At 51.1% G+C, this 12,208-nt stretch overlaps 1 protein-coding gene across 1 annotated transcript in view; it reads right to left on the minus strand.

Annotated features, from left to right (window-relative positions):
* ZCCHC14 (zinc finger CCHC-type containing 14) overlaps positions 1-12,208 on the minus strand; it is a 46,814-nt gene that overhangs the window by 25,520 nt on the left and 9,086 nt on the right. Inside the window, exon 2 of the mRNA XM_006046131.4 lies at positions 3,890-4,013. Within this exon, the coding sequence (XP_006046193.3) occupies positions 3,890-4,013 (124 nt within the window). The remainder of the gene's footprint in view (positions 1-3,889; positions 4,014-12,208) is intronic.

The following is a 12,208-nucleotide window of genomic DNA, read 5'->3' on the forward strand; positions in this document are numbered from 1 at the left end:
AAAAACCAGAGCACTACTGCCACTAAGAAAGCAGGGAGGCCGAGCTGCGTGGATAGACTGTAAAATGTACCGTGGTAAGAGTGCAGGCAGCTGCCCTGGAAGGCCCAAGTGGGGTCCGGTGGGCTCACAGACCCCCTCCAGCAGCCACACCGTCAGGTCCAGGAACACACTCCCTACCCCAGCCTGGGAGCGCCTGTTAGGCCCACAGCCTAAGGGCTGCCCTTGCTGCCAAGTGCTGCCACGTGACCCCCCGGCGCTCAGGGCCACGTAGCACGAGAGAACAGGACACCCAGAGATAATGGCTTTAATATGTCCCGAGAAGGAGGCTCTCCTCTGAAACACCTCCCTTTCTACCCTAAAGACTTCTGGAAAAAACCGAGTTGTCGTCAGTTTCCTGCTAATTACGTGTTTTACTTGATTTCAGTGTATCTTTGTTAAATAGCGTAATTCGGTACAGTCAATAACAAGAAACCAATTTTATGCCACACCCAAAACTAAACCAAAGCTAAAAGAAAGCATAGTAAAAAGGGTTTTACTGATTAGTGAGAGAAAATATGAAAAATAATCATTTTCTAGCACAACACCTTCTCTCAAGCTCCATACAACAGAACTCAGTGTCCTCATAATTAAAGAAACTGAACCAGAATAATAGTTAAGATGCCTCCAGCTTTACAATTTTATTACTGAAATCTAATTTTAATCTAAGAATTTAAAAGCTGTACTCTTAAAAGTCTCAGCTAAATAATGTTCCTAAATATCAATTTACTTTCTCACTTTCATCTAGCATTTAGTTGTCTGTGTTAATGGGAATAATTTTTTAAAACACTGCTTCTTTTAACTGTTGTTAAAATTTGAGCATTCACTACTATGCTGATTAAACTGATCCTCTTTTCTACATCTTTTTAGATCATGTTATATGAATTTAAGAACTCTATAAATTTACTTTTCTTTGATTTTATCATCTAGCTCCCCTGCATTAATTTGATTTGTTAGTTCTCCAGAAAGATATAAACAAAAGTTGAACATGATCCAGAAAACACAAAGCTGATAAAAGAGACGTCTGAAGTAGAAAATTAGGAAATGAATGCATATTCCATCTGGATGGTTAGCAATACAGCACTTGAACTTAGGGACGGGAGGAATTCACTTATTTACATTTGTTATGTGTATTAAGGCCAGCGTTTGTTCCGCCTTCATACGCACGAGGCCCTGCAGCGCCATGACTGGTGCACGAGTGCCTCAGCCCACAGCAGCAGGCGGGGCAAGACTTTAAAAGCGAAGGGAAGGGCCCGCTGAGCAGAGCCACACACAGTCAAGGCCCAGCGGTGACAGCACCTGTGTTGGGAGGAAACTAAAGTGGTGGCGGAGACGGGGGACAGAAGGCCAGGGCAGGCGGGCTGGCCCAGGACCCATGCATCAGGGCAGGGGGAGACCAGGGGCTCCGCAGTCTCCAGCTGTGTGAACTGTGACACGTCAGCTGCATGACCTTGGGCACCGTTATTTAATCCCTGAACAGAACAAGCACCAGCTTGCTCCGTGGAGCTGCAGCATCACCTGGCAGGCTCCTGTGAACTCCCAGGCGGCTTCCCAAGGAAATCTGTACCTGAAACCTTCAGTCAACAGTACAGAGAAAGAGGTAAGGCTTTCTTTCGCCTAATGAGTGCATGACTTTCCTTTTCTAGTCTCTTCTGTTTAACCAAGTGTTGGGATCTCAGAGTTGGAATCCCAGCTTCTCTTAGGAATGCTGCTTAACCACAACTCAGTTCTCCTGTCTGAAATGGGGACTGCAGTTACAATGAACCAGGCTATTATACCTGAGTCCCACAGGGTCCTAGGAAGGTCAGGCAGGTTAGAGTATGTAACAAGCTAGGACCACCTTCTAAGACTAGTCAGGGCTTCAGACCGTCCTTACTGCTGTCCCGAGCTGTAATCTGAAGAAACACAAAAGTCTGACCTCTTTATAAGTTGAACTATGTCTCTGAAGACTTTTAAAAAACACAGACAATCCAAAACTGAAGTGGGGTACAGAAAAGACAACAAGAAAACTAGTAACGCTGATAGTGGCTTCAGACTTTCCGAAGAGCAGTAGCAGGGCACTGGGGAAAGCACAAACAATAACCAATGACCAGTTACCTGCTGGGTCAGCTTCACGGTAGAGGAACTACGGTTACCTGTGACCACTGAATGGAGACCGCTGAGGATAATCAGCAAGGTCTGGCTTACTGCATCTTCTAAGGGTCATGATGTCTGAGAGCAGTCAGGTCCGGTCCTACCACAGTCCTGCCTTCCTGCACCAGGCATCCCAGCAAGACACAGACACTGCTGTTCAACCAGCACTTACATTAAAACACAGGAACAAGGGGTCTTGATAATTGTGCCGACAGGAGAAAACCATAATGGTGAAGAAGTGGCCCTCCCCCCTTAGGACTGCAAGGGTACAAGATACAGGCTCCACTTGGACGGACTGGGGACAGAGGAAGCAACACCCACCAGGAGGCACCTCCCCCTTAACAACACGATGAAGGAAGACCCTCTGCTCAGTGAGTGACAACGACCCACCCAGGAACAGAGGCCCTGCTGCCTTCAGGACGACTGAGCCTCCAGCAGAATCCAGGAAACGAGCTGACTGCTGCTCCCAGGGCCGTGAGGAGGGCAGCCGTCCAGGCCCGCAGGTGTGAGGACTCGGCACCACCGGCATCCTCGCGCAGCTCCAAACCGGGAGGCGAGAGCAGCTGGGGGCCCTGCGGGCTGCGCCCCATCCTGTCCCTGTGAGCCCCCCACGGGCCCACACCACTGGCCAGGGGGCCACTGGCCAGGGGGCCACCGGCATGACATGGTCCTCTGTGGCCGCACAAAGCCAGACAGCCGAGAACCAGGGAGACCAGCCTGCCCCTGTGGGAGGGAGAGCGCCTTGTCCACGAGAACCAGGGAGACCAGCCTGCCCCTGTGGGAGGAGAGCGCCTTGTCCACGAGAACCAGGGAGACCAGCCTGCCCCTGTGGGAGGAGAGCGCCTTGTCCACGAGAACCAGGGAGACCAGCCTGCCCCTGTGGGAGGAGACCGCCTTGTCCACGAGAACCAGGGAGACCAGCCTCCCCTATGGGAGGAGAGCGCCTTGTCCACGAGAACCAGGGAGACCAGCCTGCCCCTGTGGGAGGAGAGCGCCTTGTCCACGAGAACCAGGGAGACCAGCCTCCCCTGTGGGAGGAGAGCGCCTTGTCCACGAGAACCAGGGAGACCAGCCTCCCCTGTGGGAGGAGAGCGCCTTGTCCACGAGAACCAGGGAGACCAGCCTCCCCTGTGGGAGGAGAGCGCCTTGTCCACGAGAACCAGGGAGACCAGCCTGCCCCTGTGGGAGGGAGAGCGCCTTGTCCACGAGAACCAGGGAGACCAGCCTCCCCTGTGGGAGGAGAGCGCCTTGTCCACGAGAACCAGGGAGACCAGCCTCCCCTGTGGGAGGAGAGCGCCTTGTCCACGAGAACCAGGGAGACCAGCCTCCCCTGTGGGAGGAGAGCGCCTTGTCCACGCGGAGCCAGCGCAACTGCAGTGCGATGAAATAAGACAAGTTCAGGCCCTCTGTCCCGCGGGCCCGCGTGGGGCTGGCGGCGACCACGTCAGTGCAGAGACAACAGCACGTCACTGCACAAAGCGCTGCTCTAATGCAGGGGTGCCGGCGCGGGACGCGGCACGACAACGGCCACTGACTTCCCCTTGATGAACATCAAGACCTGAGACTTCCACAGTCCAGACACATCCGTGTAGAACTTGCAGAATTCAGAAAAAATTATACATCTAAGACTGGCGTTTTCAAACCACCTGGACACATCCAGCCAAACGCCACGACCCTCAGCTCCTCCCCACACCCCGTCCTCCCAGCAGCCCCGGCTCACCTCTGGACAGTTTCCCTCCAGGCCTCTTGGGCAGCGACCCCTCAGTGGAATGTGTGGATGTGTGCAGGGCGTTCTCCAAGCTGTTGCCCACGTTGCTGACGGGGGGCTCCGTCCTGGGCGTGACCTGTGGGGACAAAGTCGCCATCATCTTATTTTCTTCCTAAATTTAGTTCATGTGTAAGGATTTTCATTTTTATCTGAAAGTCACTTATGCTTACTGCAGCTTCCAATTTTTCTGTAAAACAGTCATTGCTAGTGTGAGCACTTCAGGCGGAAGACAAAACTTTGAGCAATTCACCACTCACCACTGAAATGTAAAGCCACCCCAGTTTGAGCAAACATGGGGACTAATGTCTTGTGCCAGCAGTTCACTCGCTGGGTAGAAACTGTTAACTAAGCCGTCACAAATCCTATCTGAGGCATAACCTGATTTTTCAGTTCTTCAAATCACAATTTCCTATCAATTACAAAGCAGGACTTAACATTGTCCTATAAATCTTGAAAAAATAATAAAATGCTCTAATAAAAACAGGAGACAACAGGATAGACCTGGATCTATTTGGGGGTGCATTTTTAAAAAGCATATTCTAGAAATACGTTACAATCCCATCTCTGGGCATTTGTCATACAAAGTACTCACAGGTGAGCACGATGTGTGTGCGGGGCGGGGGGTGGGGTGGGGGGTGGGGGGCACACTCACTGTAACAGTGAAACACTGAAAATGCCTTGAACAGCTACTGATAGAGAGCCAGGAAAAAAAAGGACCACCGCCCACAGCCCCCCAGTCTATGCTGGCCTTGGGGTTCAGCCTACACCAAGTTCCCGACAGGAGCCAGGAGGGCTGCCCCATCTCCACTCCCTCGTCTTAGGCTTACAGCCAGCCAGGACCCCAGAAGGCCACCTTGGACTCTACAGTGACCTCAGGAGGGGAGGGGAGGGGGGTCCTTGGGAGGGGGGGAGGGAGGGGCAGCACCTTTACTTTTTTCCCCTAATGACAACCAGTATTTGAAAATTTTTATAGCCGAATGTATTTATTACTTTTAGGATTTAGGGGAATAATAATGACCAATGCTTTAATGTCTTCCTACTCACAATTTAAAAGGAGAGTAGAGAAAAGTTACGATTTTAAAGTTTACCAAAAGCATCAAGTTTTAAAAGATGGAGAAACACAGTGCTACATACACAGCCAAAGAGAAGGTCTGGGAAAGGGGCATGACTTCCGGTCCCAACCTGGACCCGAAGCGGGCACGAGATGCACACAGGAAGCTCTCTGGCTGCCACTGTCCTCAGCTCACCTTGTTACCTGGCTAGCGGGTGGGCGGCGGCACAGACCCTGCTGTGTGCAGGCCTGGCCGGGGCACCCGGCAGAGGCAGAGGGTCTGGGGCAGGCGGAGGTTGGCAGAACGCACCAGCTACCTCGGGAGGCCTGGCCGGGACACCCGGCAGAGGCGGAGGGCCTGGGGCAGGTGGAGGTCTGCAGAACGCACCAGCCACCTCGGTAGACGGGACACCCAGCCCCCCGCAGACAGAGCTCAGGGAGGCTGCTGCAGGCACGACCCTGCCTGCTCCCAGAGGCCAGTCTCTGGCCCAGGAAGGCCCCAGCTGTGCAGGTGTCCCCTCCCCACACGCGAGTCCCCACACAAGCTTAGTAACTCCGCAGGTCTGGCTAATCTGCAAGTTTACGGAACTCAAGGAAGAAAACCCTCCCCCTCCAGCACTCCACCAAAAAAGTCCATTCATTTGGTAACATTTACCGAAATGCTGTATTTTCCAATTACTTATATTTGTAGTTTAATTTGCATTATTTCCTTTAGGTGGAGCAAAGTTTTCTTTTATCATCCGATGACCAGAATATTCCAGAGATGAACTTCTTTATTAAATAAGGTAAAAGCACTGACAAGTACAACACAATGGATATGAATCTGAGCAAACTCCAGGGTATAGTGGAGTCTGGCGTGCTGCATGCAGTCCATGGGGTTGCAAAGAGTCAGACATGACTTAGCGACTGAGCCACAACAAAATTACTCAAAGAGCAAGATTTTAAATAACAAACAGTATTTTGGGAGGCTGACATTTCCAATACCCTAAACACAACGGCAGCCAAGTTCCCACATCTGGCCTGACCCCCAGGAACCCCCTCGATCTCTCAGCTGCCCTGGCGGGTAATTCTAAGTCCTGGTCCTAAGGCGAGGAAGACTGAGGGTCTCAGCAACAGCTAGTGGAAGCGCAGGCCCTGCTGGCCCGTGAGGAACCTCTCCGTGTGGAGCAGACACACACACACCCCTGCCCAGCCTGCAACAGCCCAACCGGCCAGGACGGACGCCACCCTCCAGACTCACAGCCTTTGGGGAGGGGGCTGCAAAAATGGACCGCAGTGCCCTCAGCCACTCTGGTGAACACTGAGGCAGAGAACTCAGCCAGTAAAGCCTGGGGCGGAGGGCAGGGGCGCGGAAATGACTCTGGTTCTCAGCCCTGACTGCACGTGGAACCCTGGAGTTACCCAGCAGGATGGATGCACTGCATCCTACATAAATACAGGAAAGAAAACTAAAACAAGGAAAAAAAAAAAAAAAAAACATTTATTTTCCTTGGCACTTTTAAAGCATTTTTTCCTAGTTTTCCAAAAGTTCACTTCTTTCAACCCAGCCTCTATCTTTGTCCTGGTCCTTTGTTTACACTGAAAGCTGTCTTCACTTGTGCTTCCCAGAAATGCTGTTTTTTGGGGTTATTTTTGGTGAAGCTAATTTGCCCCATGTGACCCACACAGCTCAACCGAGCGCTGTCTGACTCACGCTCACAAGCAGAGCCGTCAGCAGCCTGACGGACTCAGAACGGAGCCCTGCTTGGTGCCGGGGTCGCTTCTGCTGCTGCCGTGAGGCTCTGGGAAGACGCGGTCCGGCCGCCAGCCCAGCGCAGCCCTGACGGATGTTTTCCATTAGGCTCACAGTCCTGCTTCCTGCCAGTGCCCGCCGACTGACACCCTCTGGGCCAGTCAGCTCCTTTTCCACCTTCCCAGCCGCCCCTCCTACGACCCACGGGGTCTGGCTCCTGACATCTCCCATGGCCGTCTGCTCCATCCACTGGGCCTCCGGGGCAGGAAGATGGTCAGGATACACTGGAGGCCTCTGTCCTGGCTGCGCCCTCAGCCAGGGACCCCTCAACCGTGTCTCATACACAGCTCGGGCTCTGCAGCCGTGGCCCTGCCGACCGAGCCACCAAGGCCAAGACCTCTTTCCGGCAGATGTTCAGCTTCCTCCACTGCACTCACCTCGCAGGGTTTTTGTGAGATTTAAATGGAAAGCTTTTGAAGTAGCGTGCTGCAAAGACAGTCAGGACTCAGTGAAATGGCAGTTGTGGCGACAACCAGGGCACGTGCAGGCCAGGCAGGAAGGCAATCGCACAGGTTCACGTGCTGACACACGGCACGGCGGGGACACTGGAGGGGACGCACGCCCACAGGGTCCCGCAGAGAAGCTCCCCCGGGCGGCCGCTCAACCGCACCCCGAGAGGAGCATGCAAAGCTGCACCGCTGACCTCACCCAGGGACGCAGTCCAGGCAGGCCCCCGGATTCCGCATCCCCGTCTTGGGAAGCTGGGGGCTGCCTTCTCCTCTAAATAGACACTCCACCCACAGGCAGCTCTTCTATGACGAGCGAGCGCCACCCTGCAACAGCATGGACGGTGACCTGGTTATCTGGACCACAGGCAGACAAATGCCCCATGAGTCAGCGCTCGTGATGCCACAGGGGAGCAACCTCGTCCCCAGCCAGCAAGTGCAAATCACTGCAGCCGTGTGTCTGTAACAAACTTCACTGCCTCTAGACCCCTGGGCCCACTCATGCACTGGGAGGAAGCTGTCCTAAAAAGATAACCAGTGATACAAGGATTTGTGTGCAAGAAGGTTCATCTAAGCTTCAAAAGAAGAAAAACAGGCAAGTCCCTGGTGGTGCAGTGGGTGGGACTCCAAGCTTTCACCACTGAGGGCATGGGTTTGATCTCTGGTCAGGGAACTGAGATTCCACAAGCCATGCAGTGTGACCAAAAGGAGAAAAAAAAATATCCAGCAAGGTTAATATTTAAATACGTAAATGTACATCCATATGATTAAATATTATGCAGCCTTTAAAAAACAACTTCAGAAAATGAAAGGCATGGGGAACACTCACATTTAGGTATGTGAATGTGTAATATAGAAATTGTATAGACACATACATTATAGGCATTGGAAAAAGAAGAAAATATGCCATAATTTTAATAGTATTTTTTATCTGAGTAAGTAAAATATATTTTTTGTTTTCTAATTTTTTAAAAAGGAATAATCACTATTAGGGTTAGGAAGAAAGCTAAAGATACCAAGTGTAAATGAGAGCACGTTTCTACAAGATGCAAACAACATGAAAAGGTCAAACAGAAGCAACTTCTAAACAACGGCAGCTGCTCAGCCCAGTGGCCGCCCTGTCTCCTGGCCGGCCAGTGCTGCCACGGAGCTGTCAGAGGTGCTGAGAAGCCCCAACAGGAAACCCCGCCACTGGGGGCAGGCCGGTGGAGCTGAAGCCTGGCGGGAGAGGAGCCAGCCAAGCAAACACCTGCGGGAGGGGCTTCCAGGAGCAGGAACAGACCCTCAACTCCAGCATCTACCAACAGAGTCCCTGATTTCCAACTTGTCCTCCAAGTGCCGCCTCTATAGTGGGAAGAACAACGTGCTGAATGTTGATACTTGTAAGTCAAAGGGAAAAAACACATAAAATCAGAACGAAAAGTGATTTGTAAGCATTTTACTAAAGCAGTGATTACGTGTCTCTAAAAAACCAGAACAAGAAAATAGATAGTTTAATAGTGAAAGCTATTTGCTGACTTAGGACAAGTGAAAGCCAGAGCTAACCAAAAATCGTTTTCCACATAAAAACATTCCTTTTAATATTCCCTACCCTAGAGCTCTGCTCATTAAAAAGAGAGAAAAGATGGGAGAAAAAAATGATTACCACTCAAAAATCTCAGCACAAGATACCAAGTACGTAACTAGATGAGTTCTAGCAAAGCAATTCTAGAGCCAAGTTCTTCACAAGCAGCCCTGGGAGGTACAGCCCCACGGCACACCTAGCCCCACCGTGTGCCCCAGGAAGCTCAGAACTTCGTCTCCAGGCCACCCACAGCTTGCGATTAAACCAGAGTCCGGCAGTAAGGCAGGGCACTGGGGGAGCGCCTGGAGCCTGTCACCTCGCAGGAAGCCACCACGGTCCAGGCTGGCAACATGGCCGGGGTGCAGAGCAGGCAAGGCTTCGTCTGAACAGTGCACTACCAGCTCTCACTGAGAGCTTTATTTTAAACAACCTAACAGGTCAGGTGTATTCTCCTGGAACTGAGCAGGTAATAGGCAGGAAATTTAAGGTGGGGCTGGGGAGTATTCAAAACAGTGCTTTGGAGAGAAAGGCACAATGTTAGTGGTGAGGAACACAGTGATGCAAGGGGTCACACAGAAATGTTATTAAATGCACAAGGCATTTAATTAATATCAATTAATTAATATCAAAAGGCACAGCCAGGTGGGAACAAACCCCCATCTCTATAAACTCCAAAAGCGACTCTGAAATGTAAAATACTATGTTCAGGAAGATAGCCCTCCCCCTTCAGGAAAAACCTAAGTCACGTGACTGATGTCCTGGTGGAAGCTGCTCCCCTCGGTGTGCAAGGTCCATTCCAGTAGTTTCTTTCCAGAACATCACAGCCAAAGACACAGACAGGGTATCCGCCGCAGGCTATTTTCACCCTCAGCACTTCTGACAAGAAGGGCACAGTATGCCTAACACTGGTATCGTGCACATCCTGGCCAGAAGGACGCATCAATCTTGGGTACTCTTTGAGAGCCCGGCTCAGTGTTTAGTCATAATAAGTGAGGTGGGCTCTACTGCCCGCTTTGGCTCTTGACGTAACGCTCCAGCACCTGACACGAGCATCCAGAGCAGCGCGCGTTCCCAGGGGTGCTGCACGACGCCCCGGGGCGTGAGCCACGACACAGGATCAGCCCAGAACACGGGGGCATCGGCGACGGGCAGAACAGGCGCCCACAGACGCTGGGGGTGAGCCGGACCCCCAGCTGGAAAAGAGGACGTGAGGACACATCAAAGGTTCAGAAGCACCAGTGAAGCAGGCCCCGGGGATGTGTCTGGGTAGGAGCCCTGTGAGCAGACGCCTATTCTGAAAGGAAAAAAATCACTGTGATTGGTAACCCAGCCCCTCCAGTACAAGTATTAACAGCACATGGCTCATGCGCTTCATAACTAGTCAAGGAAAAGACCCACACAAACAAGCGTTTTCAGAAAATTCCCACCTGCAAAGTTAGCACACAGGAACAGAGGTGGGGAAGCTGGTGATAGGAGAAGTACAGTCCTCCCCGGGGAAGCAGGGCCCAGGGAGCGCTGTGTCCAGCGGGGTCACAGCCCAAGACGCAGATGGGGCGTCCCCTGTAGGTTATTTTCACCATACATTGTCCCACATGGCCCAACAACCCACATCAAAGTATCTCATTCACTTAATTAACTCTGTTATAGCGATAGGTTGTTACCATTATCCCCAAGCTTTTAATTTTTATTAAAATACCCAAATGTGATGGGAGGAGGAGCTGTTTTTCTTCCCCACAAATTAATTCTCTTTCCTTTTCAGTTATTTTTTTTTTCTAGTCTAGACTATAATATTTCTAGAAGTAGTTCCTACATAATACATGTTTTAATTAGATTCACTGTGAATCAGTAAGAAAACTGAGGATACAATTTCTTTCTAGTAATTCTATTGAGGTTCTTATGTAAAAGTCCTAAATAATCAGAAATGATGCTACAATGCTCCCTTCTCATAATGAATTCCACGTCAGTGTTTAAAGTATAACGAATATAAACTAACAACTAGGGCGCTAACAGCCGTTGGTTTCCTGCCGTTCTACAGTACACTAAAATACCTAGGCTTACCACGAGTTACAACTTTGCAAATATTAAAGGAATACAAGCAGACAGTCTTACTTTCAGAGCTACAGACTCCTCTCTGAGACAACCTGACCCACGCGCGTAGTTCTACAGGTGACAAGCCCATCAGAGCACTGGAAGAATACACCCTCTGCTCCCAGCTCTCAGTGTACTTGTCCGTCAACTTGGTTTTGTTACTGCTACTGCTACTGCTAAGTCACTTCAGTCGTGTCCAACTCTGTGTGACCCCATAGACGGCAGCCCACCAGGCTCCCCCGTCCCTGGGATTCTCCAGGCAAGAACACTGGAGTGGGTTGCCATTTCCTTCTCCCATGCATGAAAGTGGAAAGTGAAAGTGAAGTCGCTCAGTCGTGTCCAACCCTCAGCGACCCCACGGGCTGCAGCCTTCCAAGCTCCTCCATCCATGGGATTTTCCAGGCAAGAGTACTGGAGTGGGGTGCCATTGCCTTCTCTGTTGGTTTTGTTAAGGTATATATAAAGCCAAACCATCAAGTTCAGAGAGTTTCTCCCAACAGAAGCTTTTGCACACCAGCTTTTGAAAAATAAAACAGCAGGATACAAAAGTTAAAATTCACTCGACTCTGCATCTATATAGTACATAAGAGAAATAGCCGTTGGATGTTACTAATAGGCCCACGGGAAAGAAAAGCACTGAGGAAGACAATGTTTTCACTCGAGTGGCCTTTCGAAAACCCCCGGCATGTCCCTCCACTACTCAGGACACAGCCCCCCTACCAGGAGGCAGGGACCGCTAGCCTCTGGGACTGAAAGACGATGACACAGTCTCTGCCTCCAATAATCAAAGTTTGGGAATGAAAATGTGAAGAAACCTATTACAACACAGTATGGTAAGGGCTAGGGCAGAAGGAGCCAAAGAAGGCTGCTTTATAGACTGTGTGAGCCAGGAAGTGGGGCCAGAGGCCCGCTCTGAGAGAAGAGCATCTGGGGGGGTCAGGGGAAAAGGGGGTGCGTGAACACGAGGAACTGACTACAGACAGAGCTGAAGACACACAGCCAGGCCAAGGGCAGGTGCCGCGCTGGGACGCCGCGCGCCACGCTAGGAGCTCAGGCCAGAGAGCACCAGCCCTACAGACAGCTTCCTGGGGCCACTGCTGCGACGCCTGGGGGCTGCGGTCAGCGGGGCACCATCACACACTAGACCCAGGTCGGGGATCCTAGACCAGAGCCCACTTAAGGGCAGCACCCGAACATGTCACTGTTATTTCTAAAAAGAGATAAGGCACCAAAGTTTCTGTTTTTAAATTTAATCACAAAACAAGGGAGAGAAGCTCTAAAGTTGTCTCTTGTGGACTTAAGGACAGCAGTTAATTCTAAAAGGAGGACA

This window comes from Bubalus bubalis, chromosome 18 (genome assembly GCF_019923935.1).
Source record: "Bubalus bubalis isolate 160015118507 breed Murrah chromosome 18, NDDB_SH_1, whole genome shotgun sequence".
Classification (NCBI taxonomy): Eukaryota; Metazoa; Chordata; class Mammalia; order Artiodactyla; family Bovidae; genus Bubalus; species Bubalus bubalis.